General features: G+C 36.7%; 1 protein-coding gene across 1 annotated transcript in view; it reads left to right on the top strand.

The window, feature by feature from the left end:
- The first annotated feature begins 3,963 nt into the window (after positions 1-3,963).
- The window catches only part of nfatc3a (nuclear factor of activated T cells 3a), a 59,766-nt gene continuing 41,796 nt past the window's right edge, over positions 3,964-21,933 (top strand). Inside the window, exon 1 of the mRNA XM_041984159.1 lies at positions 3,964-4,492. Coding sequence (XP_041840093.1) covers positions 4,402-4,492 — 91 coding nt within the window. The 5' untranslated portion in view covers positions 3,964-4,401. The remainder of the gene's footprint in view (positions 4,493-21,933) is intronic.

Raw genomic sequence — 21,933 nt, 5'->3', positions numbered from 1 at the left:
TTTTTTTGTTTGTTTGTTTTCCCAGCCTGATCCCCTGACTGGACCCCCCTATCAAAATTTTCTAGCCCAGCTCTGGAAAACAAGTTTATATTACTCTTATGGAGTTGGGCATGTTATAGTGTCAAAGGACTCACCGCAGAGCACCAACCACTATCGAGCCTCAATAAGAGGGAAGCCAGATTACACTTAAAGGAAGAAAAATCTTAGTGTACAACTGCAATATACAGACATACTTTATGCAGATCTTATTTATAATCAGTGGTATACTCAGCCTCTCAAGTTCTTTTTATATGCAATCCTTACTGACCTATATCCTTTACGGTAACTTAAGTAGTTTTTAGATGTTTCACTAAAGACCACTATAATAATAACCAAGCTTTCCATGTTACTGTTTACCCCCACAAACATGCCATGGACATCAAAATCAACCTATTCTTTTCTAAAACAACAAAACTTCTCTGTTACAACAACAGTTTTTATATGTTGTTTTGTATTATTATTATTATTATTGTTATTGCTTGCAAACAAATTTTCTTCCTTTTTAAAATGGTTTGCAAATCTCTGTTCTTATTGAAATTCTACATAGCATCTTAACTTTTCGGGAAAGGGGATTGTACAACCAGGTAAACTATTTTCTATTTCCTGAACCAAAAGAGTTCAGTTTCAATTGCAGATAAGGTTGTACCGTATTTCCAGTCCATGTCTTAGATGGGGCTGGATAGGTCTAAAATGTACATCAGATATGTTGGTATTCAGTTTCACAGACTGAACAAGAGAGGGCAGTATAAAACATGAAAGAAGACTGAAATCAGAGCAATGGTGCATGATTTTCCAAGTATACAATTCTTTCATAGTATAGAACAATATAGAATAAAATTGATAGTCTCCTCCATTATTAACTATGAAAAGTATATTCTTGATATTTTAATCTTATTTATTTCAACCTATTTTATTATTATTTATACTAATCTTTAATTTGTCTATGTAATAAATGGCCCCTAGACTGTGAGCCTCTATTTTCTTATCAGCTGATATTCTGATACTAAACTGTATGTACTTGTAAGCTCTTTGACATTCACTGAATATTGTAGATGTTGCCATGGTGTTGTGTTGCATTTCTGCACAGTGTGCAAGCACCAATCCTTGAAAGAATGACACCTCTGACACAGGACCAGTGTGGGGGCAGATTTTTTTTCCTTTGTAACTTTCTTTACAAGAACCTAAAATCACAAACCACATCTACAGCCTCCCACACAATTTGCTGTCTTTATCTTCTCCCTTCAAAGGTCATCTGCTAAGATAAGAGATTCAGGTAACCTGAATTAGACCAGGGTGGGTCTAAACATTGCTGCACAGGAGAAAGTTCATTTACCTCATGTGACTGCCATGTACATGATTACTTCATATGAAAATTTGTATGGCAGGAGGACATTTTCTGTCAGCCATTGTCATTTAGATTCATCACAGCCAAAGTCTGTCATTTTTTACGACTCAGTACGCTTCTAAATGACGTTTTATAAGCCAAAACATTTTGTTGCTATTCTGTCATATTTTCTATTAAGAAAAAAAAACAAATAGAAAAGGAAACGACAGGCTTACATTTTAACGGGACATTCATTCAAATGTTCCACTAAAAAAAAATCCTCTTTCCCTTTGTATAGCGTAAGTAAAATAAGGCTCAAGATTCATGTGCTGAACTTAATGGAAAGTATGACTGGAAATTATATGTTTTTACATAAATTGATAATAACACACAACTGCTGTTTAAGGTGGTAATTAAAATGTAAAAAGTTTAAAAAGTCTTTCTTTATTGTTCTAAATATTTTCATACAAGTAAATGTCCAGACATTCTGTCAATTTATGTCAATTGCATGATGCAGAATATCTTAATATTTCTTTTGTTAATATGTTGCATGTAATGAGACAATTTCTATGATGTTCTGCAAGAAAACGTCAAAATGCACATTCACAAAAAGGAAGGGCATTTGCTTGTAATCCAGGCAGCTCACATGGAGCAGAGAAGACCAAAAGTCTGATGGAGAGAATTGCTTCAAAAGATACCACATAAGAAAAAAAAAGTTAAGCTTTGTGCTTTTGCTTGGAAATTAAGACCACAGGAAATGTGATATTGATGCTTTCAGCTGCATTCGTGAGCTGAGTGCTTTACGCCCACATGCATCTAGCACAGGTACATGTTGTGTGTCTGAATTAAAAAAAGACAAGAGGGTGTCATCTGCCATACTTTCAGGTGGATGGACCGAAAATTTACCCGTGTTAAAACCATATAAAGATCTTTGGTGGTTTGATTCCAGTGCTTTTATAAGCTTTTATTAACTTAAAAACCTATAAAGTTCTCTTGCTATTTTACACAATCATAGATTTGTGTTGTTTAATTTACTGGAGGTTGATCATAAAAGCAAAATCCCATTGATCTATGATGGGCGTGGTATAAATAGCAATAATGTACATAATAAATGTTATATAACTATGCTTATCAGTGGTTCAAAAACCTTTGGTGAAACATTAAAAAACTTGCTTGATATGATCTAGATCAGTCTTTGGTCTTGTGTGCAAGTGTGTGAAATTGCAGCAACATCGATATAAATTTTTTTAACTAATATTGGAGAGTAGTTTTTTTTTCTTTTAAAAAACAATTTAATATTAATTATGTGTTGAATTGTGCACAAATGAATATTTCAGACTTCGGTGGTGGCAGGAAATTCAGACAAGCTGACGAGGTATGCAACACATTACAGCTTTAGGATGCATTGTCCTCTGTGGTGTTTACCCAGTAAGGATTAACATGAGGAGATTGATGAGCAGGATAGAAGCACAGGGAATGGAACAGCCAATATACACACAGATTTATTGTTGCTTTGTTCAAGTCGCTCATTTATTCTTTTCTTTATTTTTGTTGTTGTTAAAAAAAAAGACCACCCACAATTGCACCTGTTATTTATATGACCAATAGGCATCTGTTATGGCAGGAATATACAATCATAGCAATAGATGTGCACAAAAAAACAATTATCATAGCTTTTTGGGGCTATAAGTTGATCTCTTAAATCTGTTTTGGTCCCTTTAAGTGTATTAATCAAATTGAGCAGCCAATAAATTATAATAACTGTGTTAGAAATACTTCTGATGTACTGTACATTTAGAAAGAAAAGAGTCAAACAAAATGTTCTTATACCCTTTTATTTTTATTTTAATCATGTAAAACTAAGAATAAAATGAAACTTTTTTTTTATTCTATTCTCAATTTAAATAAATGAAAAAAGTGTGTGAGTGTTCTATGTGTGTGTGTGGGGGGGGGGGGCATTTGCAACACTGCATTCTTATGGTTTAGGCTGTTTACAAGTTTAAATGACACTGACTGAAAATCAAGGGTCTCTGTAAAACAGTCTTGATGGATCTAAAGGTAAAAAGTGCAGCTTGTCATTATACCAACCAATCCTGGCTTGGATTAAAACCACACAAAGAGGTTGGGGTAGAAGGCCAGGTGCAATTGGATGTAAGCTATTGGTGGTTGGTTGGTGGGGAATAGAGGACCAATTAAACAGAGCAAAGTGGCTGTAAGACCTAGTTGTGGCGAGGTCAAAAGAACTATTTTACACAGCTTCAAATGGTTTTAGGTTGTGGTTTGCCAGAATAAGACAATGATGCAGTGGTAAGACTATAAATGAATTCAATATTTGAGTTTCAGATAATTATTGTATGTATTATATTAAATTAATGTTATTAAGCGTGTATTGTTTTATTTTCAGTGCACCAAATATCACTCCTGTTACAAAGCACAGTCCTACTTTTAAAAAAACCCACTATGATTTAGGTTGGGAAGTTGAGGGTGTTGTAATAACTGTTCATTAGCTCTTTAGCTGAGGAGCTGTGTGCGTGCCCTGTGTTGTGTTGTGTCTGCTGACGTCACCGCTGGAACTGCCTTGTCACGCGGGGTTAGTAAAAGTTGGGATAGGAGCTCCGGGGAGAGAGAGAGAGAAACAGACAGGAGGAGGCAGAGGGAACGGGACAATTACATGGGCAATTCAGCGGCTTTCCAGCGATTAATAAAAACAGGGAAACATTTGTTGGTTGTTGACGTTAGGTCGGGAAACAGAGGGAAACCGTGAGACAAGGAAAGGCAGAAGGGGCAGGCGACTTTCTCTGAAGTTGAAGACAGAATTTCGATCTTAACTGCCAGAGGAAAAGGAGCCAGCGACTTGTGTTTGGATTTGACAAACGAGAGTGAAAAGCTGGTTCGTGTGTGGCCGAACACTCACGAAGTAAATGAACGGAATTTGAAGTTTGGCGCCGTGGCAGTCGTTAAATGTTGTGACATTTTAGGACGGCGTAAATTGCTCCAGCAGTTGAGTGGCGGGTTAAAAACCCGAGCTGTCAAACCCGATGACTACTGCAAACTGCCCCGGGAATGAGGAGCTGGACTTCAGACTGATCTTCGGGGAGGACGGGCAGCAGCAACCGTTAGGCCCCGCAGGTCAGTGCATTTCAATGTGCTCAGAGGCAAGTTACTGTGTGTACGAGTTTTAAACTTAGAGCGCAATATGTGTAACGTAAGTTACTCCTCTGCAAGTCTACTCTTGCCTTAACTTTGCCAGGTAACTTTCGACTGCAGTCTCAAAACAAAAGCCAACCGATGAATATGCGTCTGAGTTGTTTGTTCACTTTTTATCTTAATGAAATTTTCAAACATTACGTCCTTTCTATTAAAATCGTCAAGCTAATATCCACATACCCTGCAGCTGTCATTAGCTCGTCATGCTAAATTAGCAGGCTAGCACAAATGCTATTATTGCTGTTCAATGGCAAAAGTTAGAACTTCATGTTTCCTACAAGATTTTGCAATAGACTGCTGTCAAGCCGCAGATTTAAAGTGGCGGGGAACAGACTGCAGGGGATAGACACCCCTCCATATTTAACACGTGCACCACCCTCACCCACAAGACACACATAATCAACTTATTCTAAATTTTAAATCAGCTTAAATTACAAAAGTTTATGTGTACATGATTCATAAAAATTATTCTTCATGTTTTGAATGTGCAGAACTTTAAAACTTTAAATAAAAACAGGGATTTGGTAGATACACATATCCAGCATTAAAGTCTATTTTTTTCATTAATTATAAATGAATTAATTTATTATTGGCATGATTGGATGCCACATGTGCATTTAAAGAGGTTTCTTTCCTGAACAAAACCCTTGAAGAGGACAGAAGGATAACTCATGCTTTTATATGTGTTGACTGCAGGTATACTAAATTAGTAATTGTTTGAACACAGTATAGATTATGATCCATTACATTTGCACTTATCACCTATTGACCAGGTTGCTTTTTAACTCACATTTATACTTACCCTTGTTAAACTCTAGGGAGAGTCATCAGTATAGTTAAAGTTTTGTTATTATGATGTTTGAAGTATGGCTGAGAGGGAACAGCAAGTAACATACCAGTGTTGTCAAAACCGTTATTCACTCAGTGTTTATTAAATAAGCTATATAAATATAGCAGAAATGCTGTTGAAATATTAAAAATGGTGACCATTTAATGATAATGTGTTCTTTGCTGTATCATTTTATTGTGTACTTCTAAGACAAGCTGATCCACGTACACACACGTGTAAGACGGTGATGATGTTTGCCATGGTGATGTTTGTAAATGCAACGATATGTCAGAGCAGAAATGATTATATACAACTAATTTTATCTGACATGTTCTTGTCGATTGACTGCCATAGCTTTGCCAAATTTGATCCATCGGGTCTTGAAATAGATTAAAACTGAACTTGTAATTTGCAAAAAATATTGAATAGATAAATGAAATAAAATAATTAAAAAAGGTCAAATGCCATTGTTTTAATTAGGTAAAAACTATTTAGGTGTTTCTATTTTATTTTCACTGATAATACTAGCAGTAGTAAATATATCCGCTGGCCTTGGAGATATATTTCAAGAAGAGAGTGCATGCATATAGGTGAGGTGGCTCACAGCACTGTACCACGACAAATTCCAGGAAGAACATTGTCTGGACTGTTTATCTCCTCTTGCTATGTAGGCTATTTATATTTTTTATTTGGCAAAATGCAATTTCATTCTCAGCCTCTGGGAGTAAAATGTTTTGAAATGAGCATTAGTTAATTCAAGCTTAGTTAAAATTTTTAAAGCTAGTCAACGTTTCACTCAAAATCAAGATATTAGTGAAGTCTGCCTTGACGTTCAGTTGACTTCAGTAGCACGAGTTGTGTTGTACTACTACATATGTTTTTTTTCCCCAAGATGTTAAACAAAGGATATGAAAAGAAGGATATAATTGTTTGTTTTATTATTTTAAACTGTAAGATCTTGTTAAATGTATGAAATGAAGATAGTTTGTAAGTTATTTTTTCTCCACACAATTTTTTCTGTTTAAGGAAGATTAAACAAAAATAGAAATACAGCGTTTTTTATAGGTCCTCTGCTTATATAATGATACATTGACAAAACTTGAACGTAGTCTCAGTGAATCTGGGATCTCTGGTTATTTATAATCACAGCATTACCAATGCATAGCACACCTATTTTCATAGAGTTCCTTTTTGCCTGTGCATTTGAAACTGTTCTTGTGCATTTTATGGTGATAAATCACACATAAAATAGTTTCAAACTGGGTGTTACTCATCGTCACCCATCATGTATGCAACGGGGAGAATGACTGATTCGTACCTAATACCACTTCTCATAAAGAAATTGTGCTACAGTGCCGCAAAGAAGTTATCTTTGTTGGTTTAGGTGGCCATTGCTCGCCTTTTGGTGATAAAGTGTTGTACCAGTGGGTGCTTTTACATAATCACATGTTTCAGAATCAAAAGAATGACAAATTCTCCTTAAACAGATGCATGAATTGAGCTCTGATTCCCTCCGCTGCTAACTCAGAGGCACATTTGCTTTCACAGCGATTATGCACCATTACCTTTGAAACAACATCGTGTGGCACAATGAAGGTACAGCAGACCCACCCTGAGCAGGCAGCATTAAAAACTCCTAATACCAGGTTGTCAAGAGACAAGAGAACGCATAGTATTTGCAGAAAAAAAGACCCCTGTGATGGATAGACTCAGGTGGTACTGCATTGAAATGGAAGTAAACTACAGAAGGGGCCTAAAATGTTTTATTATATTACTAAAATTGTCTATGCGATGAAAAAGGCAGTTGTGGTCTGGTCAAAATGTCAAAATTTTGTTTGTGAAAAGGCTGCAAAAAATGAGTGGAAGTTACAAGCAAGATTTAAACCTACATGAGTTTGTGCATTCATGCTAAATTCACTTTCTTTATTGGTTTAATCTTTGGCCCTTAATCAATGGAACCAATACATTTATAAAACTTTGTCAAAGTAATGAGTCCATGATGGCTTGGCATGTGCAATCTTAAATCATTATTTCCTTTTATTTAAGAAATAGTTTGATTTGGAACTGTTACAAATGGAAAAAAATATGGCATTTGGAATAAGCTCTGGAATAAAAGCAAAAGCAAGTGGTTTTAATTTTGTCTTGATTGTATGACTAGGCCAAGAAGGAGCTGGTGGGTGGTTTGTCCATATTAATAACCCTTGTGTATTGCCGAATTACTCAGTCACAGTAACCAGGAGTTGCACCCTTCTGAGTTGGTCTCCCTCTCTGAAGGAAATGTTCAAGCCACAGCTTGTCTTAGTAGCAGGAGGAAACTGTTGTATTATGACTTGTTACTTAAGTGCATTGTTGATTGTTAATACTCTTTCAGTTTAATGGTCAGACCTTTATTTTTGGTCTTGTATAAAAGTTGTGGTATGACTTAGAGTCTATAGCGTGAAGGGATACTATTAAATTTTAGTGCTCTGGATCTTTCATCAGGATTAGTTTTATTGTATTCTCCTTAATCTTGTCTTTATAATAGCTGATGTTAGCTTGCTCTACACTTTACTCGCAACTCAACCGTGAGCTAGATTGCTGTCTCTTACACTTGTTTATGTGAGTATGATAAAAAAAAATACTAACTTTGCTATGGTATTGTACAGTGTATCACACCTCAACATCTCTGTTTTGTTATGTTCCTTTTTGTCTGCATGGGTGCCTGTCTCTTCTGTCTCTTTCACTCTGAGTTGTCTTGTTGCTCAGGAAACAGTTAGTTCTTCGAGGTAAAAAATATTCCACTGTTCTATATGCAGGCACAGGGCAAATATGCAGGACCCCAGGAAGACTAGCAGCAGCTAATGGAGAACCCTGATACAAATAAACAGAGTCTAGCCTTAATCATAAAGTGTAAGCTAAAGATGGATGGACTCACAATGATCCATCCATGTCACAAACTGCCATTGGTTTCAGAACAGCTGTTTTGATGCCTTGAGCTTGGTAGCGGGCTCTTGCCAGCTTTAGCTGTCTGGACCCAAATGTGACCATTTATAGACAAGAAGGAGGAGCTGGTGAGTGTGTTTTGAAAGATGATTTGACAAAAGTTTTTTGAGATGAATATTTATGAAACAAGGGAATTATTCTAAGAGGGTTGTTTGATGCCTGCACTCTTTTGCAAAATAATGTGTGTATGACATAGGTAATTTGGGGTGCCAGGTAGGGAGAAATATGCCGCTTATGTGAAACACAGGAACAATCAACCTGTAGCCTGCCTGCGACGGGACTGCAGCTCTGGACACTCAGGCTTAACAATCTGACAAAATCGTTAAAAAAAAAAGTTCAATTCTGGCTTGTGACTTTTCAGACGCATTAAAAAAAGCTACAGAGTTGCCTGCTCCTCGGTTTTTTGTTTTTATTTCAACCAAACAACTCATCACCGCTGTTTTTGCTCTTTAAAACTGAACTCCTCAGCTCCTACACTGGAGATTGGAATTATCGCCACAGCAGTGCTTTCCTCCATATTCTTAATTTGCCTAAATATGCTCTGACTCACTTGTATTATTTCAAATAAAACAAGCAATCAACCAGTTTAATTAAACAAGTTTCAGTTCACTTGACTATTAAAAAATAGTCAGCACCATATTTTAGAGGGAAGAAAATTTGGAAACAAGACAAAAAATGTACAGTATACAGTCTTAAGTTTAGGTTCCCATTTAAATATGTAAATTTCTTTTTCACTCCAGTTACACAGTTTCTCTGAAGGAAACAGGGTCTCTGTATTCAAAGTTGGCATTTTGTTAATTCAAATTTCTACAGTTCCATTTTCATGTACATAATCTATTAAAACTAAAATATAAATAAAGAGAAATAAAAATAAAAACAAATGAATGAGAAGTTTTAACACACCCTTGGAATGCATATTTTGTTGACATGTATGTCTGTGAAGTGATGCTATACAGTTCCAAAGAAGATTTGATATCTAGAGGTTTAGATATATAAGGCTTTAAAAGGGAAGAAAAGCCTTATCGTTTTCCCAGTAAGTCACAATCCTCGTTCAAAAGTTACATTTCCTGGTCAACACTGGTTCTGCTGGTAGGAGGATGGTAATGTGACTTTCCAAAGCAACAACATTACACTGTCCACATATGCACCAACCTGTAGTTAGTTACCTTTATATATTTACTTCCAACCAGACTTCTTCTAGTTCTATTTCTGGATGGTGATACTGCCATATTTCACTCTAGTCTATTGTTCAGTCTAGTCTTGTGCTTAGGGTGAGTCCAGCGTGCCAAGTCCTAGTAAAATGACCAGAGCAGCAACCATAATAATGGCTTTAATAGGCTTAGCATGCATCAGTCAATACAGATCATAAAAGAGGAAAAAAGCAAATATCGGCCAAGTTAATCGGCCAAACAATTAATCTGTCAAACTCTGAAGAAATGTCCATTATGATACTAACAGTAGCTAACTAATGCCACAAGGTTAATACAGGATTTCTGAACAATGTCAAATAATTTAATACTAGTGTTTTGATAGGCTATTCACAGAGTTGAGCAGATCGATTAAGTAATGTCTCAAAGGCAGGAGTAGCCCAAGGGTTAGGTGCCAAACAGGTTGACACAGGTGAGGAATAGGAAGCAGGAGCATCAAGTGGAGGAGCAGGGGAGGCGAGTGGCGTAGGAGACAAAATAAAATAAAATAAAGTAAAATAAAATGCCAACAGCCAGAATGCAAATTGTGTCACTGACACATTAACCTAATAGATGTATACATTGGTGAATCATAATTTGCTGTTGTTTATGGTGCCTGTTGTTTGATTGGTCTGTGTTATAAAAAAAATAATAAAATAAATTGGCATCAGTTACAGGAAAAGTGCTATTCAAAACTGGTATGTTTATTTATGGCATTAACAAAAACAACATACCAGTATTACCACCTTTTGACTGTTTCTATCACCAGCAACCAGACAGTAGTGAGACCCCTTTCGACCATTGGTATCACCACAATAGGAAGTTTTGTATAGGGAACACTGTTCTATATATATACATTAACGACAGTGGAAGTCCTGGAAAAAAAAAGTCCTGACATATCAAATAATTATATAATATAAAAATCTATAACAGCAAGTTCTTCCATAAAAAGAGTATTGATTTAAAAAAGATAAAAGAGAAATAAAGAGCCTGCTATAGATTTATCTTGGTACATGAATCCACATTATTAGGCATGTGATTCATATTTTAAATTACATTTCAGACATCAAATCTGTCGGCAAAGGTCTCTTGACTTTGTAGCTTGCTGTTTGCTGTTCTTGTGAACCAAATTAACAATATTAATAATGTGTGATGGCTTTTCTTGTGACAAGCGGTGGTCTCAAACCTTCATTTATTGCATACAAATTATTACTGAATATATTTTCATTTATAATAATAGAAATTCTCATATATTAAAACGTGTTTGGTCACAACAATGACAATTTTTGTCGATGGAACGAGGGCCCTCTAGAAAAAGTTTGGGAAGCACTACACTAGTGTATTTGTGGGAGCGTGTCTATTTTGTGGTGATTGAGTGAAAAGTGGTAATGTTTAATATTGGCTTAGGCAGATCACGATTTTGCACTGTCCTAATTGGGTGCTAGAGATTGTATAAGTCAGGGGGGAAGTAGTGCCCTTTCTGGGTGACAGGGTAGAGGATCCAATGCGGAGGCATCTGGCTTTCTGCCTGGACATACCATGTGGGGTTCAGATGGTAGGGTGGAGTGAAAGGAGAGGGGGGCACACCACTGTCTGGTTGCTGGTGATAGAAACAGACATTAGTTTTGTCCACAAATAATCTTTCTTTTAACCTTTGTATTCCACGTAGTGACCTTTTTTCCTGTGCGCATATCTCATGTAATGAAAGCAGTTTTCTGTCTTTTTTTGTGGTTTATCGGTTTCCATAGTGGAACGGAATCATAGACCTGCCAAAGGACAACTCAGGCTTCTTTCCTCTCACAGCTCTCTCAGGATATGAAAGAAACCACGAGTGACATCAAGAGAGAAAAATCTAGGCTAATGAAATATCCAGATGCCAGCAGTTACCACAGCCACTTAGTGACTAGTCAGGTTTGATGTTGATCTGTTGATTGGCTGTGGCTTTTTTTTTCTTGTACCTCTGTTATTATCTTTGCTGTACTTCAATATGATGACATGGCATAATTTGATCATAATGAAAGGAACAAACTGAACATCCATTGGAGAAAGATTTTTTGCCCTTGTCTATGTTGTTGTCATTGCTCCACTTCTGTGAGCCAAGAGCATGATCCTCTCAGTCCTTGTCGTGGGAAAGACTGAAAGACTGAAATTACATCGCTCTCATGGTGGACTATTTTGAGCTCCCAAAGAGAGTGGCAGAGGGCAGGCGGCAGGTTCTAGTGACTACTTCGTACTTGAGCAGGAGAATCCCTGTGGTCCCAGCACGTCTGCAGCCCTCAACTTTTTACTGCTCCAGCACTTTGTGGTTTTAACAAAGAGAGGAGAGAAAGAATGCTGTGTGCCACATCACCAGGTGAGTGTGATAGCACTCCCATACTATAGCCAGGTGTGTTTTGTGTGTGCTTGTGTTTGTCTAGAAAACCAGCCTGATGGATGGCTGACATCATTCTGACAAACAGTTGTAATTAGAGCATGTGTCAGTAAATTTGTCCAAACTTAGAATTAAACTTTTAAAAAAAAACTTTTATTTTAAAAACAGAGAAGTTGACATTTTTCACTTAAAACAAGTCTTTACATGTCTTTTTTTTCAGATATAGGTTTTAAGTCTTAAGCTTAAAATATGCTTAGACTTAAATTTTGCTTCTGTAGCAGTAATATTTAGTCAGCTGCAGCATTAACTTTTAAGGTTGTTCATCACAGACATGTTACAATGGTAGAAATTATCACCCAAGATTTTTTGGTTAATTTCTAAGGTAGAAAGACATTGCAGTGAAGTGTTTGATAGATTAGTTTATGTTGATGGAAATATTAAATGCTAGAGCTGAAAATAAAAAGCTCAATGAAAGTAACAGGTAGTGATATATCTAAACAAATGTAAACTAAGGGAGGTCAAAGATCAGACAGTCATGCGTATGGTCTACATGTGGAGTTGAATCACCATGTGGGTGTCCCCTAACCCTGCTGAAAAGAGGGGGTCCCAGCACCCAGTGTGATGAATGAGACGTTTGTTTCCTGGGGCAAGGCATGAGTAACTATGTGTGGCATCTGTCTAGTTTAAATTTAGTGTAACTGACCCTACCACTGGCTGCGCTGTATCAACATGTCAGAGGCTGCATTACACCAAAGAGAAATCCATTAAACTCCTGAATCTTGGTGCATTTTTTGTCTCTGCTCCCATTTTACCATGAAGCATGACTTATCACATGGGGATTATTAGAGTTTGAATCCTATTTTATTTTAAGCTGTCCTTTATAACCCTATTTCAGTCAGGTAGATGGTATTTGCACTGCATTTTACAGTTTTTTCTGGTACTAGTATGTTACATGTCTTTAGATAAAGGATGTCTCTTCTAAAAGAGGTTGTTGTTGCTGTGCACCTTATAGAAAATGACCAGTGTTGAGAAATTTTAGATGAGATAAAATATAAAATAAGTTAAATACTTACAACTGAAATCTATCTAGGAGTCTCTTCTAATGTGTAATGTTTCACTTAAATTTTCACTGGTTTGGTGGACATGTTCCATTAGGGCCCTATGTGGCTGAATGGATTCTAACACAGGCCAAAACTGGAATGTAGATCATGTGGACCTACGGCTGGGATTAAAGGGCATTACACACCAGTTTTTGATAGAGATTTTAGTAGTATAATAACTTCTCTCAACTTTACACTTAATTTATGACACCTTTTGTATTAACATTTTTACATAGGATGATGTTGTTTATGATTTAAACAACGCAAGTCCATAATACTAGTTTTTCTTAGAATAATTGTAATTTGAAATTTATAGTTTTCCATGAAAAAGTTTTGATAAATACTCCTCAAAAAATGTGGGAATAATATTAAACCTATGTTCTTATATAAAAATCTGTATCAATGATTTTAATTTTTTTAAAACATATTGCTCTTTTGTAAGTTGATTGTAATGTTTTATAAGAGACTAAACAGTATCTCATTTTTCATCCATTAATTTTAACATTCAAGTTGATAGGGTAACCTATTCAGTTTCATGTATCTGCTGCATTCTTTCCCAGGCGTGTGCTTTTTTTTTAGATTTATCACACTAAATGTCTTAGCCTGTCACTATGGTATGAGAGAGCATACAGTGAATACCCTGAGATCTCAAAACACACTCTAAAATACTTGATCAACCATTTTACTCTAATACGTAGATGTTCCTCATATGGAGATAGACCCAGGACATTTAGCAGGGTTCTATTGCAAGGCATGTGTTGAAATGACCCCAAAATTGTTAAAACAGGCATCAGAGAACATAACAGCTAGTTGAAACACCTCTCCATTACATATTCTTTCTAAAAAACCCAGACTTGACTGTCACCTCTGTAACTACCAGACTTCAACTTTCTCCTAGATAACAAGAAAAGAGGCACAACAACTACGAAGTGACACAGCTTATCCCACACATCTGAACAGCTCACTTACTGGCACTTTCTCACATCTAGGGGGCCTAAGACAAAATGTAATGTTTTTTTTTTTTTTTTCATTGAGTTTTTTTTAGTTAGTAATGTAATATTTAATATACCTGAATATATGCTCTCAAACTTAGAATAAAGTATTATTATTATTATTATTGTTATTATTAATTTTAATTTTTTTTTTCATTAAAAAAAGTTTGGAAATGATCGCTTCTGAGATTTTATCTGATTATACACCGCTTCCAGCTGTGTTTTCTTTCTTCCTGTGTGCTCCTTGATTATTTCCTGCTTGTTTTCTTTTTTTTTTTTTTTTGCCTGATTATAAGGATGATAAAGTGAAACATTACTATTGCATGGCTTATTTGCCCTTAACATGTGGACTCCTGCTATCATCATAATTCTACTACTGTGCAAGCAAGTCACTGAATGGGAAATGGTGCTGCTGCTGCTGCCTATATGATGGGTGTTTAATTCCAGTAGGTTCAACTTGAATAAAGAATGTGGTTGAATAATCCAGGAGCTTGCATACCCAATATAACAATCTATTTGATTTGTTAGGAGCATGATTGGAATAAATTAACATGGACATGCATTTGATGTGCATCTGTAGTCTCTGTAGTATGCAAATGTAAAACTCCCTATTTCACTCTTCTCATTTTGTATGTTTCCTCACTCACATGCTCTTACATTTCACTCAGAAAGCACAGAAAACTCTGTTTTTGTCTATGGCCCTCTGTGTTGATCTCTCTCTTTCATTCTCCCTCTCCCTGATTGACTTTTTTCAGGCACATGCACAGTCAGCTCTGACAGATTGTTTAAATGTCACCCCTGTTAGCAGTACCCTCTGATGTTATCTGCTCTGGGTTATTACAGGCCACCAGGCTGCATGTGCTTTCCTCAGAGGCCACTCCTAAAACATGCTGTAGCTCTCCTGCTGCACTACAAACTGATGCATACACATAGCAAGTTTTTGTTTATAAGTGCACAAATACAAACAAAAAAGGTTATTTGGAGAACTCTGTATATGAACCATATCTTTGAACTAAGGTTGGCATTCTTGAAATGTGTGTGGAATATGATGCTGCAGAAGGATAAGCACTTTAATTATTTTACTGTGTCCCTTTGTGTAAGTAACTTGCATTGCAGATGTATTGAATTGTAGACAGACTTCTGTTCAGCTTTGAAAAGAAACATGCATTATCGATTGAATGAGAAGAAGGTTCCTAACAGGTTCTTTAGTTTCTTTCTGTTATGTACATAATAGAAAAAATATCAGGCTGTGAGGACTGCCAAAATGCTGGTATGCCTGAACACGTCTTGATGTAACCACTGACAAAGGACTGAAGGCTTTGTTGCTATTTTGGCGTTGTTCAAGATCAAAGTAGTATGTAATAACTTACACCGAGCTTGTTAGTGCACCTAGTAAATGTACTCTGGACACAGTGATCAGAAGGATCTTGGTATGTTGGTAGGTATTTAGTTCAGGTGGTTACTTGGCACAATCTGTTTATCCCATAATGTTATCTCGGCATGAGATTGTTAATTAGGAGCTTAATTTAGCTGCCGGCATATGTTAGCATTGGCTTAGACAGCCATTGTTAATCCTCTGCTGGGCACTGAGTCTTCTGTTATTGCACATGAAGGCTTTTTGATATAACCCTAACATAACATTGCAGGATAAGACCATAACAAGGCACTGCTTATGCCAGATTAATGGGAAATCCATATCTGAAGAGTCTGTTGTGTATTTGCCTGACTATGAATAAATCTAGCCTTTATTATTGTCCCTTACAGTTACGATGTCTCTTTTGCTCACTCTCTCTAAATTTTAGTTATGCAGACCCAGTCACCTACAGATACAGGGATCACCAGTAGGTTTGGCTAAAACTCAGCCAGCAAGGATTAGAGTCACAGGTGTAGGCCAAGCCTTACAATATATGTGTGCAAGTGCGTCATAGACCCTGTGCTTAGAAATGCAGGGCAACGACCAGACACAGAGTTCTTGGAAAACCTGTGGCGATTGAAGTGACCATGCTTTGAAAGCTGACAATCACTGCAAATATCTATATGACCTCAGATGTTGAAATGCTCACTAAAAATGTTTTTTTTTCTTTTTTTTTTTCCCCAAATTGAAACGTATTGTTGATGATTCCAACATTTAATTTCATAAGTTAATGAAAGTGTGAGTTCTTTAAGGCACAGTGGGATACTGTTTTAGTTCTTATCACCAAAACAATCCCTTTTGTAATGTTACTTAGTACGTAATGATTCTTCAAATTCATGGTTTGGCAAATAAATGAGGAAACGGCAACACAAGACAATATTTGTATCCAACACTTGGTCTAGGTTTTAAATTAATTATACCATTTGTTAATTTTCATTTAGTTTCATTTTGTTTGTAAGCTTTATTATTTATTATCTTTAATCTTTGTTACTGTTATCTTAATCATTATAAGCCAATACAGTATTTATTTTAAATTTCAGTACCATTAAATATCAAATTTTTGCTTGTATAACTAACACAAAATGAACTATTTCTGTTTTAAAATGTAGTATTGGATGAGTTTTCGGTGGTCTAATATGACATTTATGCCATGATGCTTATAGTGCATGGTGTGTTGTCACTTTTGCTCTGGTCTGTTAACCAGCAGCTCTTGAAGAGAGCTGAAAGAGGAGACTGTACTAAACACAAAGCCCTCTGTACAGGGGATGTAAGCAGAGCCCATTCCAATCAACCTGCCTGCCCACCACAAAGGGAATCCTGGCTTAGATTACCTTCCTGCTCCAGCACCACATGGTATTAGGGCTCGTTGGTAACCTAAGACTGTAATATATGGCGAGGGCATGTGCATATACAAATAAGCACACGCAAACACTCCCTTGCAAACTTACACACACGTACCCACTAAGTACAAGAACAGATAAAGAGCAAGGCACAGACGAACTATCACAGGTACTTAGGAACACATAGATATGTCCATTTTCTACCAGCATATTTATATTGTTCCATATTCCATAGTCATGTATTTATACATACAAAGAGAGGCAGACCCAACAGAACAAAAGGAACCTGCGGCAGCAATGGTCATCCTTTTTTTTTTTAAAGAGAAAAATCCTTCCCACCCTTTGTAGTAAACTGGGCTTTTTCAGAATGTGGGCCTGTGTGTCATTGCTGGTCACGGGAACCTGACACACTTGGTGCTCAGTAAGGAGGAAGGAAGAACAAAGTCCCTACAGATTATCTCCCAACCAAGAATCCTCAGGCAGTGCAATGGCCAGCCAGAGGCCTGTTGAGCTTTGTGTCCAGGAGCTTTGGTAAAAGCCACCGCCACCAGTGAATCAGGCCGTTTCCTGCAGTTACCGTGAGAACACAATGGTCTTGGTGGTGTGTCACAAACATCTTCCAATCCTTGCTTCGCTGAAACATCTCTCAGTGAGGCGGAGCTATTATTAGCTTAGGTACAGCAAAGCCTCTTAGAGATCTTTATTTAACCAGATTGGCTGTCTGATGTATGGACACTTGAGGAGGGTGTGACGCACAGGGCTTTCAGGAACAGTGCAGGGGCTTTGCAACCAAGGCCATTGATAAACCAGCAGTACTACTACATGCACTTCTCCTCTCTGACCTCGTCACCTAAGGTGACGTGAGTTTGCCCCCCTCCCCTTTCCTTACACTGCAGGGTTTAAGGTAGCAAGTTAATCTTTACTTAGGGCAAGGAGAGTGCTGTGGGCCAGGCAATATGATAAGACAATATTACCTTCATCTGTTTACTGCCACTTATTTACTCTCTTCCCCTTTTTTTTGTTGGGTAATATATACAAGAAAAAAATTAGTAGATAATTTATCCAAACACAGAACTTGCATGATAAGAATCACATGATGATTGAGCTAGCCACCCATTGTCATTGAAGTACACAGTTCGAAGCACATGTCAGCTGAATTATCAGCGCACGAAGGGCCTTACTTCCCAGTTTGATTTATAGTGACTTTTGAATTTTGTACAATATTTGATTACTTACCTGATGGACCTTTTTTTTTTTTTTTTTTTTGTAAAATTGATAAAACTGTTAATTGCTAATGGAATTGTCCATCATGTAATGAAGCATAAGCTCAGTCTTGACAAATAAACCCTGGCTAGTCTTAGGCATTGTTGGTCTGGGAAATCTGAATGAGGTTTGGACTATCACAGTTATTTTTGTTCTTTTAGCATACTGAGAGAATTGTTTCCTTTTAGAATTTCAGTTGATGTTATTCTTAAGATTTAATGGCACCAAACATTGGTGCCTGGCTGCATAACATCACTATATTTAGTCAGCATTTCCGCTGCTTCTATAGTTTGCATAATTCCTTTGTCTTGTTTTCTGTCATTTTCCCCACTTAGAGGAGACTTGCTTTTTTGGCACTGGTGCCTTAAAAAGAAAATAAGAATGTAATTAACTAGAAACTTTGTAATTAATTATTAATAAATCATGATTAATCACATTTTAATCACATAACTTCCCCCCCCCCCACCCCCCGTTTTTTTATTTAAATGTATTTTAGTGGACGACTGAATCAAATAGTAGACACAGACGTTTCTATCTATAATAAACTCAAGCTCTTGTAAAGTATGAGAAAGAGCATTTAATTGTGTTTAAAAACAGTAGGAAAAGAAATAGAAATATTCCTGCCCAAAAATGAAAAGATCTAAAGTCAAAGTGTCATTTTAAGTACTTTAACTAAAATTTCTAGCTATTTTTCTAATTAAGAGTCTACAACATGTTACAGCACTATAAAGTAAGTTCATAAATGCTTTCATCCACACTCTTCATTAATAGGCACTAATATCTGACGGTAAGCAAGGGCAGGATCAGCCAGCAACAGCTTTGAGTCTGGTCATGGAGCAGAGGTGAACATCTCCTGCTCTGTAGTTGGGAGCTGAGATTGATGCTGCGAAGGACCGAGGCTGTTGAGTGCTTTTGGAGGAAGGAGAGGCCTGAGTCAGCACCTCTGCTCATTGAGAAGATTAAACGTTGCATGCGTTCACGCCAGTCTCCAAAAGTCTTCATTATCACCAGAAAAAGTCTCTACAATTTTTGCTAGTCACTTTTTAACAAACAGAGAATCTCTACAGTGGCCTGAAACTTGCTAAATATAGTGCCCAAGCTCTGTATTTAATTAATTGTAGTTATAACTTATAAGGAGCAAACAAAACGCATGGTAGTAAACAAGGCAGTCATTTTTCAATCAATTAGCTCATAAAATCTACCTTGCATTAATGTAACTCTTTGAATGCATGTTGTTCTTTACAGTCAAAGTCTACCTTGGCTCAGCAGACATCGTCATTGTATTGTCAGAATTTTAGATAGTTTAGATACATTTTTCAAACTCCTTTTCTTCATGTGATTGGACAATCATTAAAGATGTGTCAGAAGATGTCTCAATCAGAAGATTTACATAAAAAAGTTACAACTTCCTTTTCCTCTTCCTTTTGTTGTCCCTTTCTTGCACTATGTGAGTCAGTTAAGTTCTCTTGTCAGACGATCCATTGCTGGGTCTTGTGACAGACAGGACCAGTGAGAAACTGAGCAGCTATAAATAAAGAACTTGCTGTCACTGCTGCCACTGTTGTTGCTATTGGAAAGAAATATAAGACAGCACGTCTTCTCCCCAACATGCTTTTGCATTTTACTTACTTTTAAAGACTTGCCTTTAAGTTGGCAATATTATTGGTATGTTGTACTTTTAGGCAGGTGGGCAGATTTAAAGAACATGTGAAAGTATTTTGTCACAATTTCACAACCATATCTGTAACAGGCTACACTGTGGTTTTAGCTTAGCTAGGTGATATATGTGCTTTTGTTGATTTATATTTTTGTCTTTGTTATTTTTATGTTTTGTGAGGATTATTAATAATTTCCTTTTTTTATTTTTCTTTCTCACCCCAGCTCAAAAGCTAAAAGAAAAGGTTCAAGTAATTTCATGCTTCCATTGTTTTGCTTTTCATTTTGGTTTCTTTTCATAATGAGTGAATATAGAAGGCATTTTTATGTCTTCAAGAACTATGACATGATTCAATTTTATGAGTTTAAAAGTTACTTCTGTGCTACATGTAGATGCTTTGTGGCACATTCTTAAATGTGAAAAGGAAAAATTTCATGCAATTAACATTTCACATGTAAAACAGTGAAAGCACTTGGGGAATATATTCCCAGTGACATCTGCAGAGCATACCCAGTAGAAGTATATCAATAAACTCTAACCCAATAGTGCCAATGAACACAATGGACTCTTGTCTGTTTGTTTGTGTGTGGGTGTGTTTATGTGTATATATGCTGCCTATGCCGGATGACCTTTGGTATAAATAGCCTGCTGGCGCTAGCTGTGATGACAGCCGACAGCACGCACCGTTGTGTGAATTTGTTTCCTGAGTAGTGCTGTTCATCGGTTATCCCTCTTGGAACAATGCCTGTATAACTGCCTGCAACCCAGCAACACTCTGGCCTCTAATTTCCTGAAAGTAGGCTCAAGCGCATACTCTGTACAATCACATCAATGATTTGATTTGGTTTTGGGAACCCGAGGTGCATCTGTGGGTATAGTATATTGCTGTGTGAAAACATGACTAAAGCAAAATGAACACATTCCAACTGGGAGGAATATATTATTAGCAGGTGAACCAATTACATCTTCTCCTCTTATTCTTTAAAGACACGACACATGAAGTACATCCTTTGGCATGAATATACAGAAAGTAGTTTGGAAATTTATTTACAATACTTTCAAATTACTTCCAAGTTGCTTTTAATATTTGCAGTTTAGCCTCTTTATTTTTTCATGTAAGATTTTTTCTTGGCTTGTCAATGTAATATGCTGACAGTGCTGTTTCTAATCCTAGATGAAAATAATATATTAATAAGTTTTCCATGTTTATTTATGTCACCAGAAACTGTTTACTGTTATGGGATGATACACTGGTCTGCACCATTAACCGCCCGGGTGATCCAGTGGCGAACCTGACAGGCAGAGTTTTCACTCCATTTAAACCAGGCTATCATCAGGGCATCAGCCGGATGACCCGCTCAAATCTGACGGCGTATTCGGCGAGAATGCCCCTTTTAAACGCATGGGTGGAACGAACAAATCAGTCTGTCATTAGAAAATGTTCCAACTTGTTAAATAATGTTGGTGTTTGGCCTTTATTTGTACAGTAGATAATTTTGCATTAAAATGATTCCTCTAACATCTTCTGCTGATATTGTTATGATTCGTCTTAGCTGCTATAGGGAAGTTCTGTTCCAATCCAATTAATTGTTCGTATCTGCAACCCTGGACACGGTTGCACTTTGCAGACTACAACCTGAAAGAAATGCGTACAAAATTATAGCTTTATTATGAACTTTTTATTTTTTATGATCAGTTTTGCCCTGAAAGATCCATACCTTTTTTGTTTTGGTAAAGCCTCTTTCCACCGGCAAATGCTTTCCTCTCCATTTAAACGGCAAACTCCTCTGCCACTCGTCATCACTTCTCCCCGGGTCATCATCCAGCCATTGGTCACATGGTTTCTGGTGTTTTTGCCTGACAGGCATGAATAAAACATCAGTTGTCTAATTCCACTGACAGTTTCGTAGTTTGGGGTCATACCTGATCCAGGTATTTATGCCTGAAGCCTGTTATCAGTTTAGCCAATTTTACAGACACAGTGGTTAGCTATTGTCAGGTATTTCTTTCACTGTTTTAACCTTGTGTTAAACACACAAATCATGTAATATTGATCATTGTTGGTCAGTATTGATAGTTTTCAATGATTTAACATGCATTGATTAATTGATTTTTATGCTTTCTGTATTCTATCACTTCTTAGATTAATTTTTTATATGTTTTATACTGTATGTTTTATGTTGTTTGTCTTTTGATTGGTTGTTTAATGATTATTGTCTGTAATGGAA

Source organism: Melanotaenia boesemani, chromosome 1 (genome assembly GCF_017639745.1).
Source record: "Melanotaenia boesemani isolate fMelBoe1 chromosome 1, fMelBoe1.pri, whole genome shotgun sequence".
In the NCBI taxonomy this organism is placed as follows: Eukaryota; Metazoa; Chordata; class Actinopteri; order Atheriniformes; family Melanotaeniidae; genus Melanotaenia; species Melanotaenia boesemani.
The sequence above is the reverse complement of the archived record's forward strand: the minus strand, read 5'-3'. Positions and strand labels throughout refer to the sequence as shown.